The following is a 25,568-nucleotide window of genomic DNA, read 5'->3' as shown; positions in this document are numbered from 1 at the left end:
TGTGTCCAACTGTGCACAGGGAATATAAAACTGGAACACCACCATAACAAGTAACTAGCACTCTGAATTATGATCTTATTTACGATTGTATTATTGTAAGAAAAATGCACGTCTAAAGTCACAGTTAAATGAAAGAGGAGGTGATTTGTTTTAATAATGAAGCTGATGCTAATGACCATCAGTAAGCCTTCATTTTTAGTTTGAAGATGTCATAAAATCAGGCTGAAGCAGTGAATTCAATAGTGGCTATAATTAAAGAGTTAAAGTATAAGGTATGATTACCGGGATAAAGGAATGGGACTAAAGTATAAATGTTAACACAATTTAAACCAAGACATCCAACATGTGAAGAGAGAGAGATTGGCAGTGGTAAGGAAGGAGGGAAAAAACACTAAAAGAAGCATGTGGTAACCCTTTGACCTTTAAAAGAAAGAGAGTCATCCATCTTTGTTAGTGGAGTTTGATGTGACAAAGCATGTCTGGATTAGCAGAAACATGAAGACACCAAAAGCATCTGTCACCCCCGACCCTTAAACACCTATAGCCATCAAACACACACGAACACACACTCACACACCCACGGACACACAAACACACTGCTGGCCTACGGTATGTCAATATTGAACTTGTGGAAAAATGTTACTCATCACCAGTTTTATTAAAACTGATGTTTGATTCAATTTTGCTGCTGGTTGGCTGAGGTGACTTTGCAGTTTTATATTTTTCAGGAATGAAATACATGTAATAAAAGAGAACAATACATTAAACCATATTAATGTGTGTATATGTGCAGTATTTGTGTGTGAGAGGTTTTCCTACATGCAAAGCAAGGCCCAATACAAACTAACACAAGTTTGTACTGTTATGGCATATATTTCTAAGGTTGCAAACGCCCCTATTTATACCTCCAACTTAACAAAAAATTAAATTAATTGATCCTTGAGGAAGAAAACCTGTTATTCAAGCAGCAAGTAGCAAATACATTTATAGGGGGAATACCAGTAGTGATGCAATAAATATAAAGTTAATCCTAGGAATCCTGCTAAAGCAAAGGTCACAGGGTCACTAAAATCGAAGTGTTTATACCCCGGGGGGTATTAATGTAGTTAGCATATTTAATGGAAACCTGTCTATTAGATTACAACAGGACTAGAGGAAAGTTGATGAGTCATCATAGTAAATCAATGTCTTACAAAAGCTATAACCTATGCAAAGAATAACCTATACAAAGAAAAAAGCGGAGAGGTGATAAAAGGAAATTTCCTGAAAACATATCTGATTATGGTATTGCTATATATTTTAGTACTAACATGAACTGATCAAACAAATGTAGAATTCTCCTTTTGCATTGCTAAGCTATTAAAATCAGTAGACAGTGCTGTGTCTGCTATCAATTACTGAAACATTTACTACCCAACTTCGGAGACATTCCCTCTTTACTCTGGAGGAAAGTTAATGATGTGTCCAACAAAACGTTTCATCCACTGCGGAGCATGAATGCACTTGGTCATTTTTTATTCCAATAAGCCAATTAGATTTTCTGCTATTTCTTCTGTTGCAGTGGAAAATTTGACCCAAACGTTGGTACTCGACAAAAGCTTAGCAGATCATTAAAACCATTAAAAAATTGTCCACTGAAAGACATTACAGAGAACTTTACAAGAGACAACGGGTTTACCAAGCAAAGAGAGAACACAAAATACATTTATGACATGATGAAAAAATAAAATCAAACCGTCTACAAGCAGTGCATGGCAGTGACAGTTGGGATGGCAGTAAGTAAAACAGAATACCATGAAATTTGATCTATGTCACGGCTTCTCAGGAAATAACAGATCTCTAAGGAAGTTGATGACCTTTCATCCAGGTCATTTCTCAGTATTTTGTCAATTCCATCAAGCAGCCATTAATTTACACTGGTGTCAGTACTGATTATTATATACAGACGGGTGACAAATTAAAGGAGAGGATCTGGTGACTCTGGTGCTATGCTGTGGGGGGCATTTTGCTGGGATGGTTCAGGTCTGCTTGTCCCATTAGAGGACAAAACTCACTGCAAATCTGTACAAAGTTGCTCTGAGTGATCACCTTTATCCTATGATGAAAGATTTCTATCCTGATGGGAAAGGTATTTTCGAGGATAATGACCCCATCCATAGGTCACGAGGGGTCCCTGAAAGGTTTGATGAGTATGAAAATGATGTGAATCATATGCGATGACCATCACAGTCGCCAGATCTATAAAGAATTGAACACCTATGGGAGATTTTGGACTGCGCTCTCTACCACCACCATTAAAACACTAAATGAGGGAATATCTTTGAGACAAATGGTGTTCATCCCTCCAGTAGAGTTCATAGACTGTAGAATCAATGTCAAGGAGCACTGAAGCTGTTCTGGCAGCACGTGGTGGGCCGACACATTATTAAGACACTTTATGAAAGTTTTTCATTCAATTCCTCACCCATCTGTAAGGTGGATATCACATTCATTATACATCTCTCTATGTGTGTTTCCATTAGGCTCTCAAAGTATGTGTCCTCAATGAACTGAGGCCGACTGGAACTGAGTCATGTGTCGAACGGGGAGCTTATGCCTATGTGGGGGATTTTCTGTGTGTATGTTTGAATTGTGTAGAGTGTGCATATAGTCTGTGTATTTCAAACTTTTTATCAAATTGCGTCAGTGTCTTACCATCATAGCGGTGTCCTCATTGAGGGAGGGTTCAGTCTCTGACGGCTGGGGCCCAAGGGCTGAATCACTGCTGCTTCTCACCATCAAGGGGGTGTCTATAAAAATACCAGGACACACACACACACACACACCTGTTATGTGGAGGTAGCTTCGAGCAAGGATATGGGTAGACACCTACAGATAAATTAATTAATAACAGGTACTGCTTAGTTGGTCTTCTCACAACACTCAAAAATATCCACAACTGCACATATGCAAAGTCGAGATCTGCCACCATTCTCTCTGCCCCTTGAAAAATGTGTGTGTGTTTATGTCCGGATACAGCGCATTAACGACTGAAAATGTTAAAAGGTATACATTTAACAGCCTGTAAATAAACCCTGTTTTCTCATTTCCTGTAAAGCTTTGTTTATATGAGGTATTTGCAGGGAGGAATCTGATGACATACTACCTGACATCAACTAAACAGCAGTTTCATCTACAGAAAAAATAGGATTGAGTGACATAAAACATCTACCGTATGCAAAATATGAAATCTGAAAGGTTTATTCTGACAGTTAATAATGTATATGTGGCAATCCCAACTCTGCTGGGATTAATACATATACACTAACTCTGGCTTTTTCCCCCCAACATTAAATCTGCTGTATTTTTTTCAAACTGAGCTCATTTCCCTTCCAGTTTGTGCTTTTTACCAAAGGAACCTGCGTCAGTCCCATATGATACACTGTGACTACCTCCCATCAGACTGTTAATGGAACAAGATATTTGACAGACCAAGACAGACTAATGCAAAAAAAAATATATATATATGGTGGGAACAGAGAAAGCCTGCATTTGCACTGCTCCAGAGCCACAATATGCGTGCAGACACACACAGACACACCAATTTGATGTACACGCTGTCTAATGCTATAATGCTATTTTGACAGAGTCAGAGTTCAGCGAATTTCATGTCTAATAATAATCTTTTAGATGACAAGATACAGACTTCGCCAGTCATGCCGCACTACAGAAAGGAGTTTGTGTCTGTTTCTCGGCAAGTGTCAAAGTGTGACGAGGGAGAAAGAGAGAAAGAGAGGAGATGAACATTTTTATGTTGTAATGAATTTCCATGCTGTCATTACAACATTGTGTCTGTGAAAACCAACCAAAACACCACGATGTTCAACATAATAAACTAATGGCCTGATTATGTGAGAACATAATGCTTCATAAAAAGATAAAATTACTTAAAGACTGAGTGGGAATTATACGGTGAATGAGAGCATGAGTGCGCACAAATGTGTAATACTGTATTTTTACCTAATATTGTTTTGTGTGTTGTTGTGCTGCTGTTAATGTTTCTCGACACCATTGTAAATGAGGATTCCTCCTCAATGATCTTTCGAGGTAAAATAATGGCTAATGATATTGATAATGATATAATAATAATAATAATAATAATAATAATAATAATAATAATAATAATAACAATAATAATAACAATAATAATAATAATAATAATAATATGTCTGCAGGTCTATGTGTATTTATTGAGGTATCTGCAGGTTTTTAAAAAGACAAATATGATATTTAAAATGTTTTACAGCTACCTATAAATAGAAAAAATTAAGATAAATAACACAGGAAAGGTTCTGATCTGTATTTAGCCAAATTTTAACATAATTTCCAGAATATCAACAAAAAAAAATGTTTTATGAACTGCTATTTTGCAAATATTTAGAATGAATTCATCAAGATGGTGGCACTATTTTTTGAGTCAGGGCGATTAAACTATTACAGAAGGCCTTTTTGAGTGTCACTCGAAGCTCAAATATGGAAAAAATCGTAGAAAACATGATGGAAATTAGACATCTCTATTTTTCAATGTATTAATTTAAGGAGCATTACAATGTCCTCATCACTCCACAGTGATCTGATGTTTTTTTCGTCTGTGGCTATTTAATTTTGTTTTTCTTCTCTTCAGTAGAGCGCAAACATAAGCGGGTGTTACATGGTTAAGTCCATGTACATCACGATTTATCCAATAAATCTGTTTCCGTTGACATATTTTGCTTTTATCAAAACAAAGCAAAAGTCGACCACTCAAGTTTCTTTAATGCACAAATTGAAAAAGCGAATAAAAACGGCTGGATGGAAATGCACCTATTAATGACTTTTTTTTAGATCTTTTCAAGGAAAGGTACATTACAAGATGAGAGGGTGGGTACAGTATGCTCTGTAATCATGGACACACATGGGGGGGGGGGGGGGTTTCCACCGAACTGACTCAAACTTTCAGAGTTTTCACAAGGTTGTATCTAATAGCCAATGAAGACATACATTTACAAGGCAGAGTGTGCTTTCTGGAACAGATACAGTAAGTGGCACAGTGTCAACTCCACTGAAACTAAGTATATTATTTCAGTTTGTGATACAGTGTTATGACTGGTGGTTGCTGGACGTGTGAAAATATAGGGTAAAAGTCATATAAAGAAAGAAATAAAGTTATTTAAATTAAATGTTTAGGTTTCATAACTATTTCTTTTAATCATCTGAACTCACCAGCCAACATATTTTGACACATGTATGTGTATAAATAAATATCTGTTAATTACATACTAAAGCAGAGCCATCGGTTTATGATACAGTGTTATGACTGGTGGTAGGTGGACATGTGAAAATATAGAGTAAATACAAAGGAAAGAAAGAAAGAAAGAAAGAAAGAAAGAAAGAAAGAAAGAAAGAAAGAAAGAAAGAAAGAAAGAAAGAAAGAAAGAAAGAAAGAAAGAAAGAAAGAAAGAAAGAAAGAAAGAAAGAAAGAAAGCACTTTGAATTAAATTGAATCACATCTATAGGTTTCATAACTACTTCTTTTAATCATCTGAACTCACCAGCCAGCACATCCTGACACATTTATGTGTGTGTGTAAATATATGTTCATTAAATACTATAGCAGGGTCATCAGAAAGCTCATTCCAGCGTGTTATTTTAGAAGATGTGTCTGTGCACCGCCCTCTGTGTTCATTAGGTCTATAAGGAGCAGATGTGAAAGCCCGGGTACACACAAAGTTAATGTATGATCCCTTCCCTTCACATCTCTTCAGTGAACACACTGATGTTCATGCGTCCAAATGGCCAATAAGTGGCTGATTTGCAGATCTGAGTGTGCATGTAGGTAACATATGATAGTGTCTCCCTCTTCACATCTCATCAGCCCACTGAATAAAATCATCATTAAACAGAAGCTGATGGATGAAGCACACCGCACTATTGCCTTGTGCTGCTGCTGCTGTGGGAGCTTTGGGAGAAAGAGTGAAAGTGAGAGAAAAGTCAACACAGCAGAAAGCTACGCAAATAAATCACATCTATAACAGGAAGTACTATTATGATCTGTGTCTCCCGATCTGAACATTTTACGATTCAATTCATATGGACCCATCAATCCATATATGTAGTACATTAAGAACAGTGTCATGTTAGCCTCTATAGTGCCATTGGGAAAGCATGAGAAAGGTGGTGGTGAGGGCGTAGGGAACCTTATATTGAGTGAACTACTCAACAAATGCTAAATGATATTTGTAGGGTCATATATTGATTGTCACAAATGGACCCTTGGTGCTCTTAAGACTGGCTGAGGGTATGGATTACTTCAACCACTGATCAATTCATCTCTTCAAAGAATGGCAATGAAAGAAGGATAAAGGAGGAAGAGAACAAAAGAGATTTAAAAAAGGCAAAAAAAAACAAGAGATAGAGGAAGCAGAATGGATGAAAAAATAAAGGGACTAATATGGGAAAATATTGTTAATGAGATAAAAAGAAAATTTTACAAATAGAGGGAGAGGAAATGAAAGGCAGGATCGTGAAACCAGCGACCATTTCATCCCCAAAGTTTAGTAACAAAAAGAGAGATTTTGGCACTAAATAGACTGTAACATTAAATGATATCTACTTGATTTAACAGCTAAAGCTTCATATTAGCCTCAGATAAACTTTTAAATACATTTTTTTCACAGAAGGAGGGCTATGCTATTACATTTTAATTCAATGCAACACATCTTAACCTTTATAAAGTGAAACTAGCCAATCAAGACATGAAACCAGGGATAATCTAGAAATAGAAAATATAATGATTAATGTTATGAAGATACATGCTGTCCATTTAAAGTCCTAAATTAAGACAGATGCCTACAGCAGACTGCTAACAATGCTACCATTCTATATTTATGCCTGTATGCATTTCAGTCTTTTTTACACTAGTCTTCAAAATGAAAAAAAGATTTTAGATCATCTTATTAAAAAAAGAGGGACTTTGGCACTAAATAGACTGTAAGATTAAAATATATCTACTTGATTAAATACATTTAGGATTTTGTTCCCTTGACTTACATTGCAAGTGAATTGGGAAGAGATCTTGCAATGGTCAGTATAAACAGGAGGAATCATAATGGCAAGAAAAAAACTGTTTCAATGTTAATTTGGACACCTGACTGCTGTTACTTAAAAGTTGTGAACCTCCATGTCCTTTAAGTCTGCATCGCATTTTAACAGTTATAAAGTGAAGCTAGCCAGTGAAGACATGAAACCAAGGATAGAAATAGAAATAGAAAAATAACAATCTGTTTTATGAAGATGCATGCTGCCCATGTAAAGTATTACATTAAGACAGATACCTGCAGCAGACTGCTAACAGAGCTACCATTCTATATTCAAGCCTTCTTTTCTTCAAAATGAAAAAAAGAAGATTTTAGATCACCTAATTATCCCAACTACCCTCTTTTTCACTGCAGTAAATGTACTATATAAAGCACTACATACAGTATATGTCAATACACTTATAGCATAAGACTGTATACTGTGTTGGATTGTTGTTACTGGAATATATCAGCAAAGTAGTTTAATTAGGTAAATGGTTCAGCGATGCATATTGCTGAGCTTGTCTGATTGCCAAATGAATAATAAATGCTTCAAGCGGTGTAGTTATTACATCGACATTACTGAGCATGTTGTCAGAAATGTATTGAAGGTAAACATCTCGTGAAAGCACCAGTTGTCTTCGTTTAAATATCATATTATATGTATGTATATAAGAGTTCTGGGTCGCAAACAGTCAATTTTGAATTTGTCAAAGTCACACAGCCCTACTAATGTACAATATATATATATTTGACATTTAACATTTATGCATCCACATCCACTGTAATCACTAAAAGAACACTCATTTTTGACTCTAAACTATCCATACTAATGTTAATTATGTATCAGCTTTTCCCATTAATTATATAGAGTGCAGAGGCCCACAATAGTCTAATTTGTGCCGCTAATTTTTAGTTTAGTTATTTGAAGAAACACAATGTAGAAAAAGTTATTTACTGAAACAGTATTTTATATGTTCCTCAGTAAAAAACTACTTGAACTTGGATATTCATTCTGCTTTCTTTGATTCAGAGCTGAAATATGGGCATTAGTCTTTTTTGATGGTTTGTTTGGAACCTTTATGAACTGGTGAAATGTTCTTTCCCATGCTATTTGGGTGTGACCTTTTTCCTGAGTCATCACTATTCATACCTATAAAACCAGTAGTTCAATTACTAAAGCAAATAGATAATAGATAATAGATATAACCTCTTAATGTTGCTCTCAGATTGCACCAAAAGGATCCATTTGACTTAAAAATGTACAAAATTTCTTCCAGGGGAGCCTAGACTGAGTTTATTTTATAGGAATGGAAGTGTTGAACATCATATAACTATGTATCTTACTAGCTAACAAAAACGAGCTTGGCAGTAGAGAGACAGAGGACACAAAAAGGACAGAGATGGTTAAATTAAAAAAAGGCTATAAAAAGAAACACTTAACAAAACAAATGGAAGTGAGTAACATGCAGGAACGTGGTCAAGGTTAAAAAACATGGGAAGAGACAAAAAAAGAAGGTTTGGAGGGACAGAAAAAGACCAAGAGAGGCAGAAAAAACTGGAGAAAAAAAGAGACTTATAGAGACATTGAGTGAAAAAAGTGGTTAAAGTGAGAGGCAAAACATTAGACAGTGATAGAGGCCTAACTCTGACCTTCTCACACAGACAGTGATAGTCTCCAGAGCTCCGTTACCTCTAATCTCCCACGACAGTCACACATTACTACTAATCTCTGCTGACAGGCGACCATACTGAAACAGACTAAACTTCCTGTCTTAGCAGTGTCTGGATGATACAGCGAAGGCCCCTTCATGACTTAGGAAGGTTAAACAAGCTGAAATGTCAATTATATTATTACTTTAAGAGGTAGAACTGTTAGAATAGATGCAGATCTAAGTAATCTCATTTTACTGCAATAATCTACTGTTAAAAAAGACTCATTTTTGATTCAGCTCAGAGTCCATGAGTTCAATAAACTGCTTTACAGTTTCTAAACTGAGATGTCTTTTTTATAGTTTCATCAAACAAAACAAGAATAGCAAATAATGAAACTTGCTAATAAAATGCAGCTTACAGTAGATGTACAGTATCAGCATTATCACATTTCCTTTTTTTCAATGACATATTAATGACATTTAGAAAACAACCTCAACAGATTATGTTTAAATGTCAAGCGTTCATCTTGATGGATTGTGTGGACTGTGCAAGAAAGCAGATATAAAAATCTTACAATTCATAACTACAGGAACCAGAACCTCTGATTAGCTGACAGCAAGAGGCAATTTAAAGTAATGTTTAACCTTTAGCTAACCATAGGTGCACCCAACCCATCATCTGTATGGTTTGTTAAGACAAAATAAGGTTTGTACAAAGTGTTGTGACAACTTTAAAACCCTCTCGTGCTCTCACATCTACAGTATGTAACCTCAACCGAACAGGCGCTTGACTTGAAATAAGACAGAAAGACATAAAGGAAGGGGTGGAGGGAAAGAATGAGAAGTTAAAAAAGAAAATGGGGTTGAAATAGAGAGAAAAAGGTCACGCAGATATTGTAAAGTCTTGTCCAGGTAACAGAAACCAGACACAGACATCCGTTTTTTTGCTCTGCCGCCTGAGAGTACACGTACACTTCCTGTCCTCTCTTTCTCCTGTTTCTCCTCATCTCATCTCATCTGAGACGCAGCAATGCCAACATCCCAGCTGTCCTCGTCTTGTTTTCATCACTGTCCAAAAGAAAAAACTGCCCATCAAGCCCTGACCTTTATCTGTACTGTAATTCAGAGTTAACATCATTCCCATTGTGCACAAAACATTAATGGCTCTGAAACTATTGGACCCAATAAACCATTACGAAATAAGAAACACTTTTCATCCCTTCCTTTTTTCCTTTTTTTTTTTTCTTTCAATGTGCAAATGTTTAGTTTCACCATCAAATCCATCCCTTCAAAATGGTGTTTTGGGACATCACTGCCATCCTTCACTGTCTCGACCTCAACATCAACATCAAATTTTAGCCACACTCAATCTGTTTCTTGTCTAACATCACTTGACATGTGACATTCATCTGTCCATGTAGAGACCTACAGGTTACAGCTAAAAGGTGCAACCAGATGTTCCCCAAAGGTAAGGGTAAAAAAAAAAGTACTATGAAATCATTTTTAGACCCTGTCTCAGTAAACCTTGACATTACAAAGTCCCAACCAAGTGTATACAGTCCCTTGGAGGCAGCAGTGTGACACACAGAGCGGTTATAGTTGCCAGAGTTCTTTAGGAGGACAATACCTCTCATCTAATTTGAACAAACTTTAGTAATACTATGACAAATGCCAGACTCTGCTACGTTAAAGTCATTTCTCTTTCTCTCATCATCAGTTTGATGTCCGTGCCATAGATGGGATGAACACAGTTTACATAACACTTAAGATAAAGCAAATATCTTCTTGCTGCTATCATTTGTAAAACACTTCAAATATTTGTCAACGATATAAACAAAACTTGTGGGAATTGTGTGTAATGTTTTTTAAGTAAATTATATGCAACGCAAGTTGTCTTTATTAAATTATATGATTTTTTTAAAATGCAGCATTGAATTGTCAAACTTGAAGTTAACCCTTACGAACTGTTCATACTCTATTCACATTCATAAATTCCCCGTCAGTCATTAATAAATGTTTGATTAACCTTATGGAAAAAATACATTCACAATCACTATTTTATGGTCCAAGAGAACATTTTATAGAATATGAAGATTACAACATGTTTGAATGCTGATTTGAATTTTTTTAATAAACATATATGCAATATATATGCATATATAAAAATGTGTTTCAGCTGCTCACATATTTAAAAAATGTATGCACTTTATTTGTATTTTTGTATACTATGGGTCATATTAGGAAAAGTTCGGCTAAAAGAAATCTTTAATAGTGTTTTCACAACTCTCAAATGTAAAAAGTGGGTCAAATTTGACCCTTAACAATATGTAAGGGTTAAAGCTGCAAACATTTAAAAAACATTTTAATTGACTTTTCAGTGCTGCGCTCGTCCCCACAGAGGGGGAATCTCCAAAAGTCATGGTTGGAGCAGGCCACCACCAACATATACAGAAAAAAAATTACTCACTGGACTTGAGGGCCGAGGAAGTGACTTCAATCTCCCCTCCTGCGATTGGCTGGAAGACAGAGAGCTCGGATTGGTAGTGGTCAGGGCTGGGGGCGAGACTTGTATTAGCCGCACCCCTCTGCTGGGCTTCCTGTTCCTCATACACCGCCATCAGCTAAAAGAAGAAGAAAACACACACACACACACACATAAAACAGCCAGTTATTTTTTCAATTTTTTCATGCATCATGAATATAGAATTTGATCAGAGTGGAGCAGTGTGAATTCATATATATATAATTCCACTTGTACTCGCTGGAGGTTTTCGATTTGCTACTCCCTTTTTCGCTCTCCGCTCACACTGAGAGAAAAGCAGCTTCAGTTTGCTTCACAGACAGTGTGGTAATTGCTGCAACTCACTTGATACACATAACACGAAGCTAAATTTAGACGTAGAGCAGATGCAAATCAAATCCAGAGAAAATAAATTACTAACAGAAGCCACCAAATTCAGATTCAAACTTAACCAAGACTTAAACTCAACCAAGTATTCAATTATCGACAGGTGTACGAGTTAAGCTGATGAACGTATATCAGGAGCTGAAAGGACAATAGAGGGAGAAACACTTCCCAGAGAAAGATTGTTCGTTTTTTTAACCTTAAGACCTAGAAAAGAAAAATAAGAAAACCTGTTTATGCACATGATCTGTGTGTTACCTTGTGGATGAGGACGCTATAGAGGACGTCCAAGGAGCCCAGCATTCCTGCGACAGAGTGTGTGTGTCTACTGTTTAACGACTGCCTCCATTCGTGTCTCCCCCCTTTTGCGTGTGTGCGACACCCTGCTAGCTCTAACTGTGTTATATAGTGGAATCCCTGTCTATTGAGTATTGCACTGAGTCTGCGTTTAGCTTAACATAGCACAGAGCTTGTCAACACAGTGTTCTAGGGGCCTCCACGCAAAAGCTGAATAGACCTGTGTGTGTGTGTGTGTGTGTGTGTGGGGGGGTGTGTGTGTGTTTGTGTGTGGGTGTGTGTGTGCCATGTCTATAGTGGTCAAGAGTAAAGAAAGGGGACTTTGCCAGTAAAGCCAGAGGCTTCCCGCTACACTCAAATATGAAAGTGTGCATACAAGTATGCACACTGACCGACGTGAGTCACTGTACTGTGATTTGTTGGCCGTCTCTTCTGCACGTGAAAGCAAAAAAAAAAAAATTAAGCTGACATTTTAAAATGCAATTCTAAAACGCAAAGTGATGCCAACATGTCAGACTAAAAGCCTGTGCAGGTGCTAGTACAGAGAAGTCCAGCAATTACTCCTTTTTTTCAAGGCTAACCTGATTAATTAGGCAGTTTTAACTGGAATTTCTGCATTGGGTTTTTAAATAAATGAGGAACAGAAAAGGCAAAAGATAGGCTACGTAGTGATTTAAGACTTCAGATACCAACACGTTTAGTTTAACACAACAATTACACAAACTACATGTTTTAGAATATTAGAAAGACACACATACTAATACTCCTGATATAACTAGCTAAATGCATTTTAAAAACATGTGATGTTACTTATACATGACTGATATTACAATAATGTAAATATAGTTAATTTAATCTTGTATTCTTTTATGACCCTGCTAAAGTTAAACTGTCCTCTATACTTCTATTCAAGTTTTTAAGTGTGTATATCTGTGTGTAAATATATATGTACTGTATACGTGCACTCTCTTCCCAGTACAACCTCACCAGGCAGAGATCAGAATACTATCGATTTATACAATATTGCACCTTTTCTTGCCATCTATATCTCACCAACTCTTCAGCCCGACCGATGTCTCTCAGTCTCACACGTTCATGTTCTGTCACACTTCCATCCACCATCTGTCTAACACACATCTTTCTTTTTTGTCTTGCTCCATCTTTCTTCTTGTTCCTCTGGTAACAAACCTCATCTGACTTTTTTTTCTTTCACTCTTCCTCTCTAACTTTGCTTGTTGTTTACAGTCTTTACTTCTTATGTCATCCTTTCCTCTGGCTCAACCCTTTTCTCATCACCTAGCTCCCCTTGCTTGTATGATTATTTCTGTCATGTTCATGCTTGAGGTGTAAAGCCTCAGTTTAGTTGTATAACAACCCCGTTTTCATCAGATGATGATGATAATTTGTCATTTTTCTCTCAAGATGCTTCAGTGTAAGTTTTAAAAAACTACTGTCCAGCAGCTACAGTACCTGCACAGATGTTTATAAAGCAGACAGGAAATAGTGAAGACAGGAGGGTAAAATACATATGGTAAGTTATTAAAACCTACATATGTTTAATAAAAAAAACATCCATCCATTATCCATTTCAGTAAACCTGTCTGTTAGAGAGTTAGAATAAGACTAATAGCTACCAGATGTGCAACACACACAGAGAGAGAGAGAGAGAGAGAGAGAGAAGGGTGGCAGATTCTAAAATAAGAACATCTGAAAGATTGACAGGAAGAAAAATGGGTAGACAAATTCAACATAAGTCTTGCCGAGTCTCTTTAAAAGCAGAGGTGGAAAGAAAGGAGACAGTAAGATGAGAGCGAGGAAGACTTTGCCTATGTTCTCTTCGACAAGGGACTCAAAAGACCTGCCAAACAAAATGACACTGCAGCCTGAGCATGAGAGGGAGAGAGAGCCGAGAGACAAAAGGTGAGACGACTGCACAGAGAGCGAGAGCACGGAGAACGGGAGAGAAATGGCCGTGAAGAGTGCGGGAGACAGAAGCTAAGAGAGAGTTATTATAATGAGGGGGACTGACAGATGTAGTGTACCGTAAAAATCCTATGAGCAAAAAAAAAAGGCAAACCTGAGATTGTCTGAGTGTCACCATGTGAAGTGCTAGAGCAATGATGTGTCCATTTTCAGCTAAATGAAAAGGTACATGCTGCCAACTCTGTCTCTCTTCCTCTTATAACTGTCAATATCTACCTGAGCATCAGGACTTTTTTTTTTCACTGCTTTTTTCCATATGCATTCAATCATAGATGAGCTTTTAAATTTAATTTCATGTTTGTGTAAGTTTGTAGCCAGCTGTGCATTTTATATTTTTGTACGTTTGTAAGGAAGTGAAACAGAAAGAGGCATAAAGTATTAGCCACTAAACTTCTTAAAATGCCATATAAATAATATTTTTCTCATCATAACTTCAAGGAAACTAAATAATACACTAGTTGAGGGTGCAGTGTCTTGCTCAAGGGCACATAAACAGTAAGGGTAGTCCAGAGGATCAGGGACTGTTTCCCTGACCTCCAGTAGATGTTTTTTTTAGTTTTGGTAATAAGTTGTTACTTGTCAGAAGCACTGCTGCCAGTGTGCGTCACTGCCACGCTATTATATGTAACATTTAACCCTCTCGTCAGCAAAATGTCATCGTCCTCGACAAACTCAAAGGATGCCAGTACACTCTCTTTTTTTAAACTTCTTTTTCAGTTTCAGCCCACTGTCAAAACACACATTTTTACTTTGATCGTGTTTCTGACAACCTCGTAAAAAGGCCTTCATCTATCTGTGAGCTTCAATACTTGTGCTTAAAAAAATGCTTCTGAGCGAGGAAAGAGGCTACATTTTGTCTTAATTTGGCCTTAAGAAAATGTACGAAAAAAAGAATGTGGCTAATCACAACAACTATAATGCAACTTATTCCAAATAAGGACAATGATAATCAATATAATTTGGTAATATTACAACTACTTCTTTACAAACACAGGTCACCGCTGGTGAATAACAATATTACATAATAAAAGTGAGGAGAAAAAATAAAAATTACATAGCTGAGGGATTAAGCGTAATTAAGAGTAATTTGTGCACTATTCAATACTTTAATCTGGAGTACGCAACTTCCCGTACCTCAGAATGAATTACAATCATTGTTTGAGAGGAGATATCCAGTTTTCTCATATATTTTGTTTCATTTGTTGTGATGATTTATTCAAGTAAAACGTTTCTTTTTTCCTGCTCTCAAAGATATCAGAGGTCAAGTTAAACCACAAAATGGTACTGCTGCAGCCAGTACAGAGATTCAGTGTCTTCATTAAAGGGGAGGTTGACAATTTTCAAGTCTGTCTTAAAAACAACAGTTAAGTGCCCAAATTAACAGCGAAAGAGGTTTTCCTCACTGTTATCACTCCTATTTTTCATTATGGTCATTAAAAGATTGGCCCTTCCAATGTTTTTTCAATGTAAGTGAAAATCCACAGTGTGTCCACACAGTCATTTTGTGCTAGAGTGCATTTAAAAGGTTATCTGAAACGTATATGAGGCTTTGGCAGTCTGAGTTAGTCATATCAAGTGGATATCTGTCACATTTACAGTGCTGTTAACATAAAATCCCCTCTGTATGTTTCCCTGTTGAGCTGCAGTTGAAGTGTAGTAACAGAGGGAGGGGACGGCTGAAGCTTCACATTAGCTTCTGATAAACTTTTAAATACATTTTTTTGCACAGAAGGAGGCTTGTTGATTTTGGCCCAAATCACTTATAATGAGTGTATTATGAAGGGATTTTCTAATGCTCAGTATGAACAGAAGGAATGATAATGGCACAGAAAACCAACTATTGTTTGACAGACTTGAAAAACTGTAAACCAATCTTTTAAGGGATACCTTAACAGCCCAATTTGGGACCAAACTCAGCACGTTTGTGACTCACACAATAATAATAATATGTTGGTCGTGTACCTCCATGACCAATTTTGTTTCTCAACTATGTAATTATTTAGTTCAGCTTTAATTAAAAACACAATGAGAAACCCAGAGGTTAAACACCAGCTGGTTTAATAATTTTCTCTTTGTTTCTTCTAAGCTCTCTCTCTCTAACCCTTCTCCATTCCTTCTCCTCTGCCAATATTTATTAATACCCTGTGGTCACTACATGATTTAGCAGATTACGTGGGACAAGTGAAGGCTTGTGGGAAGTAAATTGGTGTGTGTACAGTACATACATGTGTTTGTATTTGTGTGAGCTTTGGACTACCTGACCTGAGAGCTTAGATCAATCAAAGGCCTGACCTAACAAGCTACAACCACACATTTCCACCCAGACACCAATATCTGTCACATTGGTCCAGTTTGGGAGTTCAAAGTCTCAACTTCTTCTGTTTAGACACATTATTTTGAGCTGAGTGTGTCTCAGAGAGAGACAAATGCACCACTTACTACTTTCTTTAGGGGGTCACTGCTCTAATCAAAGTGAAACATACATGATACTGATACTGTGAAAAAATATAAGATAATTGACATGTTAATTAAGTATTTTAAGACATTCATTGCAGGCTGTAAAATATTATATATTATATTTTTTACACATATTTAAAAGGCAATTTAGAGACATCATATATTTAAAAAAATGTACTCTGTGTTAAAATACTTGCAAAAAAAAAAGAAAGGTTGTCAAGTCAAATCTGAACCACAGAAGCCTGATTCTTGATTTTTTGGGGGGCAAGGAGGTCATTAAAACTATAAAAATGTCTTCAAATATGTTTTTTGGCTCACTTACCAGTAAATAGTGATATTTCAGTGAAATGCAAATGATATACAACACAAAAGCAGTGTGCACCGCTCAGCATCTTCGAAAGTGTGTGTGTGTGTGTGTGTGTGTGTATGAGAGGGTACGTGTGAGTGTGTGTGTGGGAGTGAGCAAGAAAAAAGTGTGGAGCTGGTTCCTATCCTTTTATTAAAATTAAAAGAGCGCATGAAATTGTGATAGGTAGATTAATCCTGGTTCAAGATTTAAGTGCATCAATGCTTACACACCTACAGACCATCTTTCTATACATCATACCCTTTTTAATCGGGTCGATTAGGGCCAGATTGATTAATTTGGAGTGGATCAATAAAATGCATAAGCACACACATAGACAGCAGTGAAAGAACACACTCTCTCACACTGAGACACACTCAACATAATCTTTAAACATGCTTCAGCTATTTGTATACCACTGAGCTTTGAATTCCACTTCAAACCACTTACCATAAAAAAATCTATCACATTCACTTGTGTCCGTGTGTCCGTGTGTCCGTGTGTGTGTGTGTGTGTGTATGTGTGTGTGTATGTATGTATATGTATATGTACTTTGCCATCTTATGTAGTCAGCAATATCCTTATCAATGATCACTATAGCCTCAACAAGACATTGGGGGTTGGGGTGACCACTCACAATGGCACATGTACACACATTTCAAGAGAGTGAGTGTGTGTGTGTGTGTGTGTGTGTGTGTGTGTGTGTGTGTGTGTGTGTGTGTGTGTGTGTGTGTGTGTGTGTGTGTGTGTGTGTGTGTGTGTGTGTGTGTGTGTGCGTGTGTGTGTGTGTGTGTGTCTGTGTGTGTGTGTGTGTGTGCATAGTCAGGATATATTATGATAATCTGTATAACAGTTTACAACTGGCTAAAAGGTTTTGGACATGATACAGTACATTAGAAGATTGAGGGAATATAATGTGGTACTAAAATGTGAATTTTACATTTTTCTCCCTGAAAATTGCAAATGTGCTAATTCACTGCCATCTTTGCTATCTCAGCTGTATTGGTGTGTTTTTTTTTTTTTAAATTTATTTAAATGACTGTTAACATCTGAATATGACAAGAAACTGAAGATAATAAAAGTGTCTTCAAGAGATGAATTCACAAAGCCCTCACTCTGACACAACTGTTCCTCATAAGGAGGGAGACCAGGTTTGATCACTCAGTGGCATGCGCACACACACACACACACACACACACACACACACACACACACACACACACACACACACACACACACACACACACACACACACACACACACACACACACACACACACACTGACAGTGACTAGACTTACAGCACCACCTAGCTCCACACAGCAGACACTGCATCTGTAGAGCAACCTGAAGCCACTGGCCCACCCACCCCACACCCCTTAACCTCAGTGCCTTACTGTCTGTTACAGTGCCACCCATTTGTTCTAAACAAAACTGTCATGCAGAAAAGAGGGAGACAAAGTGCTGCATGCATACCTGTGTGTCTATCTAAGCTCAGAAGAAGAAAGGCTGTATTAAAAGCTATGTTATGTTTTTATGTTTTACAGTATTTAAACTGTACTCTTAGTAAATTAATTGTGTTTGAACTATGGCGTTACACTTTACAGTTCCAGTGAGCCACAGTCTATCGAGCATGTCGTCATTCCCCTCTCTGCCCTTTTGATGTCACACCGGGGTGGAAAAACTGGAATTTTTATGTCTCACCATGACATAATTTTGATGAAGCTCTATGTGGTGCCATCATGAGGGAAAGTCAGTGCGGGGGTACTAATGTTGGCAAGATAAGGTCATTTGAGTAGGCATACAGGCACATTGTACAGCTAGCATAAGAAATAATTTTTAAACAGCCTCGCAGGACTCTGTGTGACGCCCATAAAAAAATAATTGTGCAGATCACAAAGAGAATTTGAATGAACCCTGAGGCGGGTCAGCTTTTCTGGGTGAGGCTATGTACAAGTTGGCCTTTTCGTCTTTCATCAGCACATATTCCTGCTTAGCCTTGTTTTCCCCTCTGGCTTCACTTTACCTCCTCTCCTTTGCTTCCTCTCACTTCCCCTCCTTTCTCTTAGCTTTTCCAGTTGCCTCCGTTCATCATCACTTTTACTCTACCCTGGCTAACTTTTTGCTTCTTTTTCTCTCCTGCTATTAGTTCTGCCTCCGCTCTCCCTTCATTTTCACCTCCTGTAACTCCTCCACAGCTCTTCTCCTTAGTTGTGACACTCTCCTCTGAGTTGTAGTGTCTCCTTGCAAATCAGCTGATGTAAATCATCATGTCCCAGCACCCGGGTCTATTGGATCTATTGGATACACCCATAAAGCGACAAAGAGCTTATCGATTAAAACGTGAATCTGATACACTTGTGCCCACTCTCTCATTCTCAATACTCTTAATCTCTCTGTGCTGCTTTTCTCGCCCGCCTTTCACTCCCTTTCTCTTTTTTTATACTCTTGTAATCTGTAAAATTCTTATGAGTTGAAAGGATGACAGAGAGAGGGAGTCAGATCATCAATAGATTTATATACAGATTGTAAAACACACTTAACACAAAAGGATATACATATACTTTAAAAGCACTCTCATATACACTGCACAAAAGGACAGGGACAAAAAGATTCACACAAACAGACACACACAAACACACACACGCGTACTTGTGACTGTGACCCCTCTGCTGCAATCGATCCATCACTGCGGTAATCGATAATCGGGATAGTGTTGTCTCCGTATGGAGAATATGGATGAATGAAATTCACCTGCTCAGCAGTTTGAAGTTTGTGTGTGTGTGTGTGTATTTGTGAAGGTTTGTGTGGGTGTGTGTGCTGAACCTCTATTGATCTCCAGTCACCTTACCTCTCAGCAGAGCAAGACAAATCCAGACAAGACAGACAGGAGGGAAAAAGATGAATGAGGGCAAAAATACTGTGAAGTATGAGAAATTCAGACATAAAGACACAGAGAGAAGTAAAGAGAAGGTCACAGATATGAAGGCGGGCGAGGAAAATACGATTCAAATAACAATCACGATTCTTATTTTCCACGATTCCGAATCGAGTCACAAGTGCCAAAAATGTTGTTAATAATGTTGACAGAATAAAAAAGCTGGATCTTAAGAGTTATCTTGTAGTTCATCTTCAAAAAAGCTTTTGAAGAGTTTGCTTGCACGTTTTCCTTTGTTGATAACTATTTATTGAATTATTTATGTATTGATATTCTGAATCATGAAACCAACAATCGAAAATTGAGATTCCCACTCCTAACTGACAGCTACACACATACAACAGATATGAGGATAATAAATACACGCAGTGGAATGTCACATACACAATTCAGAGGTCGAGAAAGCAGAAATGATCTCAGCTGTCAAAAGTAGAGCAGCCACCATCAGGACCAGCAGTAGCTACAACTGTTCAGTGACTTTGTGAACGTCAGACACACACAGAGCTTCAGTGTCTGTCACACAGCCAAAGTATAATGACAACTTCTGTTTCATCACTCATGCAGATGGTGTGTGTGGTTGCCTATATCGGTATTTGTATGTGTGAATGTTTGTGCCCTTGTATTCATATATATATGCTGCGTGTGTGTGTGTGTGTGTGTGTGTGTGTGTGTGTGTGTGTGTGTGTGTGTGTGTGTGTGTGTGTGTGTGTGTGTGTGTGTGTGTGTGTGTGTGTGTGTGTGTGTGTGTGTGTGTGTGTGTGTGTGTGTGTGTGAATGGTAACCATCTACACACAGACTCCCTGAGGCTGTGTGTAGACCACACATGGCCATATGGAACAGCATTATGGAGACACACAGTGGCACAGATGGACACATTTGGTGCAGGCCATATTCTCAATGATCCACCAGTAGTGGTCTAAACGACGGCACTCGTAAGCCAGAGGAGCCCTTTGACAAGAGGAGACTGTATGAGCTTCACCCACTGAGAACAGGGGAGAGAAAACTTGTAATCATGTGATAATTGTAAGTATTATTGACGAAATATGAGTGGAATAAGAAATGGAGATGAAAAGGAGATGAGATTCTTTTTTTTTTTCTTTTTTAAGGAAATACTTAACCCTTTCATACTGTTCATATTTGGGTATTTCACAGTATCCACTCATAATTAATCTATTATAACATAATTTCAGACTTGAAAATATCATCGGCCATTAATAAATTGGTGATTAATCCTTAATGAAACTTTCAGGGAGTAGACATTATTTAGTTTTTACACTTTTTGTTGAATATTTAAATAAATATGAGTCAAACACTCAAAAAACAAAATGTGTCAAAGCTGCACAAGAACATGTTTAGAAAGTTCACATATTTCAATTTTTTGGTCAAATCTAGGTCACATTTAATCTGGCTAACACCAGACTAGCGAGAAGTCGTTCATTTCTTCGTATTTGAGGCGGGATCAAATGTGGATCAAATGCTTCTGTAGCTACTGGACAAACTTACAGCAAATCATATCAACGATAGACAATGACGTATTCAGAGCCTGTAGGGAGCAGCACGAACACATCCTTTTTATGAAGGAGAAATCATGTAGCGCAAGTTTTTGTTCTATTTTCAAAGTGAACTTGCCTTCCAAATTATTTAGCACACAATCTATTGCTGCTTCAAACGGTTGCTGCACCTCCGTGGCCGTCATGCTGGATGTAAACAGAGTCGCTCTACGGGCGTCATCGCCTGTGATTGGTTCCCTATCTCAGGCGAAAATGTTGTCTTGGTGGCCATGCTAACTTTCTCAGCGAAGTAGAATCTCGCTGGAATGAGAGCATGGGTATACCCAGGCTAGGTCACATTAGTGAAAAGTCATCAAATGTCTGGCTAAAAGAGAAACAATTTTAAGGTGTTTTCTCAATTTAAAAATGGGTCAAATTAGACTCTGAACAGTTTGTAAGGGTTAAATACTAACCAATAAAGTTGCTACAAGTGCTATCATGATATGGACTCATCATATGACTCTTGGCATTAAAAGTTAAGTAATGATACATGTTTCTGTTCAAAAATGAATATTGACTAAAATATATCAATCAAATCAGCATCTGCCTTATAGGGTAACTACACACTTATCTCAACACATGTAAAAGAAATGCAACAAAGGAGTGAAGGGCAACACATGTAGGAGGCGTGGTGAACTTATGACTGCGTAGTTTATGACGAGGAGGATCAGGGACACCCAACTGACCACTGCTCAGTGCAGCATGAACAGTGATTTAGAGCTGGTAGATGGCCAGCTAACCAACTGTGAGCATTTGAAAGGCCGCTGAAGCTCTGACAGTCTCTAGATGTACATTCATGGCCCTTTGTGAAACTTTTTGTGTGGTACCTGTGTTGTGGTGGCTCGACTCCAAGAGGCTCTTCAGTGTGTGTGTGTGTGTGTGTGTGTGTGTGTGTGTGTGTGTGTGTGTGTGTGTGTGTGTGTGTGTGTGTGTGTGTGTGTGTGTGTGTGTGTGTGTGTGTGTGTGTGTGTGTGTGTGTGTGTACATCATGGTTAGTGTTACTGTCGTCCGCCCTGAATATCTTGTTAAGCTCTGAATATAGCACAGTTATCAGCTGGCCCATGTGTTGTGTTTACTGCCACAGAGGAGGAATAAATCTCTCGTTCATGTACAATGGCTACTCTCCGCTGCCTCTTATCAGACTCGCTAACACTACCACCAGCTCAGAGTCTGAGTGAGAGGCACTAAACTGAAGCTACGGTTAGCCAGTGTCCTGCTTCTTCTGCAGCTGTTATGAGAAATAGACCTCAAAGTCTCGCTCATTTAGTCACAAATAGGGTTTTGCAGAGAATGAATGGACTGAATTTTTAAGTCCAGAAACTGAAAAAAGCAAAAAAACACAGACCTATATGATCATGTGTATGGTGTTAAAAAAATGAATTAGTGTGTAGTTACCCTTTAAAAATATAGTTGAAGTAAAGAAGAAGAAAAAGTCTGTCTCCATCCATCCATCCTCTGTCTGGTCAAACAATATGACTTGTTAATCATTTTTGTTGTTTAAATTATAGCATTCAATTTCGCATAAATCTATCATTTCCTGTTAGTCACAGTGTCGCCGTATGTCCTCACTCACCCTCACTTGCTTTAAGGCCATCCACACCAAGAATGATAACTATAACAATAAATATATAGTTTTAAAAAACGTTCAAGCCCAAATGGATGGCAATGAACGATATAATTGGATTCACTTTCAGAGCGATTTGATGAATGATAGAAACAACGCCATACAGCACAATGAAATCTGCCTCTAGCCTGATATTTACAGTAAAACTTCAAAACCTGCAAATATCATCTTAATGTTGGAAACTGACTGATGATTTTATTTATTTATTTTAATGTGTCTTCGCTCCTTTCTCACCACAGACACATTGTAAATAGGAGCAGAATGATGCATAAGTGTGGATGCTCACATAGTTAATGTTATAGTTATCGTTATAGTTATAATTCTTAGCGTGGACGGCCCTTTACTTTGAACGCATTACCACTACTTGTTGTTTATGGTTTTATTTATTTTTTGTCTGATGTCTCAAAACTGAAATAATGTTCTGAGGTTCAACAGCCTCACACAGACGCTTTCAAGCTTTTCAGTGTTCGAAACACAGTCAAGGTTAAAGCTCTCACATCCCCCAATAGCTCATTTTCCAGCCATCCTTTCCTTCATCCTCTCCTTTTCTTCTTCGACCATCTTATCTCATTCAATTGGCTCTCCACACAACAATGGATGTCAAGAGTGGCTTTTGAAGTGGGATTTGCTTTCTGTCAGATGTGACTGATTAGGGCTACACACACACTTAAACACATCATGTTATCACGCATACATGCAAACACCGATTCACACGCACGCACACACACAAAAAACGTGTTTTGATGGTCATTATCTGAGGATTAACATGTCAAAATGCTAAGCAGTAAAAACTGTCAGCTGACAGTCCTAAAACCTGGATCAAAGCAGTACACACATACATACACACAAAAAGACAGAAATATTAGGATAATATATTGTGTCACACCTACTGTAATACTAGAACAGATATTAATATCCTTCGGACTGATCAAATGAGTGGAAAACATATCAAATTGTTCTGTAAGGATGAATGATTTATTTTAACATGCTAGGTGGAGGATCACTGCTCTGTTCTCTACAAAGAAGGATTGCAGCTTTAGCCGTTCACATGTCTCTAATCTGTGACCACTTTTTGGGGATTATGAGGTTAATCATTGAAAGGTTGTCTCCTGACCTGACCAGCAGCTTATCTGCTTCAGAGCTGAAGGAGAACAATCAATCTCAGCATGTCACTTCAAACCATGCATGAAAAAAACTGTTTTTAGCACCCAGGAAGGAATCACTTTCAGCATCTATACTAACAATTTCTGTCAATTGAAGAATGACTCCATCCATCAGTCTAAAAACACCTTGAAATTAATTAAATTCCTCAAAGCTTACATGGTTACGGTAATGTTGAAACAGGTTCTTGCAAGGCTAAACTGAACATTAAATACTTCACAAGTGCAGTGTTTATCATAAGGGACAATTGGAAGTCCATTATATCAATTCCATTATTTTCATAATATCATTTGGAGTCTTTCTTGTTGTACACTTTAGTGCATGAGTATTTAATGTTCTGCAGCTCCCCCAGTCCGGTCCTGCAGCTCTGGAGGCACTCACCGCATACAGCAGGCTAGCCTCAGTAGGTTTCCACCTATCATACAATCTAACATCTTAACACTGTTACAACAGTATTGCTTTTCTGCACAATTGATGGCTTTTTCTTTGATTCACAGTTTATCTTTGATTTCCTAAAAGTATAGTGATAGACAGAGCTGGACAGATGGAGAAGCAGAAGGACAGCTGGATGGAAAGCCAGTCAGTCAGAGAGAGATGGCATTTGGTTCTTGTAAACAGTTGGGGGTTTCCCTTGGACTATACCATAGAGAGCAGCCACTTAGACTGTTTCTATCTCCTCCTATGTGGAGCTGTGTATATTCACTCAGTTTATTTATTAGTGTCCGTAGATGCTCCCATCATGAAAGGAGAGACAGGAAACTGTGTACGTGGGTGTGGACAAGTCTCTGAGTCATTGTGAGATAGAGAGATAGATAGAGAGAATAAATATTAGGGTGTTTCCACAAAACTTTACCGGGGGACCAAGAAGCATTTGAAGAACTGATGATCTAAACCAGTATTTGAACTGGAGTAACCAGGAACTAAATGTTATTCCTGTATAGTCCCTAAATAATTCCATGTGGTAAAAAAAATAAATATAGTCCTTCCTCCAGGAGTAGTAATTTCCAATGGCTCAGCAACTTTACGAGCAGGGGTTTGCAATAGGGCTGGAGGTCATATGATAGGAAAAAGATCATATGATAAAATCTTCCATGATAAGGATGATTAATTTATGAGATTTATTTTTGATGCAGTTATTTTGAGCCTGTTTTCCTCTACCGGCAAAGAGAATGAAACACATGTTTATAGCCCCCCCCCTTCCACTCACAACAACTCAGAATGACCACCTGTGTGGAGTAGCCTACTCAGAAGAAAATGAGTGGCTGCATGAGCGAAACCGAGTGCAGGAAAACTGTTGCCAAAGACAAAGAAATTGTTCCGAAGAGGTAATAAGGGACCTGTAGAGCCTTGGCTTAAAACTGGCTCTGCACTACCCAGCCAGACTGCTCATCATGACCAAAGACAATGGTAGGAGGTGGCTATCATCTGTTTGGGAGGCTGGTGAGTTCCTGACCTATGCAAAATGTACCTTTTTCAATCTATTCTGAGGGAGTGTGAGTATTTCTTGCAAGAAACTTGTGGTGAAGGCAGATGGCTGCCCACTTAGAGCCTGTTTCTTC

At 37.9% G+C, this 25,568-nt stretch overlaps 1 protein-coding gene across 1 annotated transcript in view; it reads right to left on the bottom strand.

The window, feature by feature from the left end:
• The window catches only part of LOC133992635 (partitioning defective 3 homolog B-like), a gene marked incomplete at its 3' end in the record, with an annotated part of 152,272 nt that overhangs the window by 81,146 nt on the left and 45,558 nt on the right, over positions 1 to 25,568 (bottom strand). Inside the window, 2 exon segments of the mRNA XM_062431320.1 lie at positions 2,695 to 2,789; positions 11,217 to 11,370. Of these exon segments, the coding sequence (XP_062287304.1) occupies positions 2,695 to 2,789; positions 11,217 to 11,370 (249 nt within the window).

This window comes from Scomber scombrus, chromosome 13 (assembly GCF_963691925.1).
Source record: "Scomber scombrus chromosome 13, fScoSco1.1, whole genome shotgun sequence".
NCBI lineage: Eukaryota > Metazoa > Chordata > Actinopteri > Scombriformes > Scombridae > Scomber > Scomber scombrus.
Note: the sequence above shows the minus strand (reverse complement) of the source record. Positions and strands in the feature narration are given on the sequence as shown.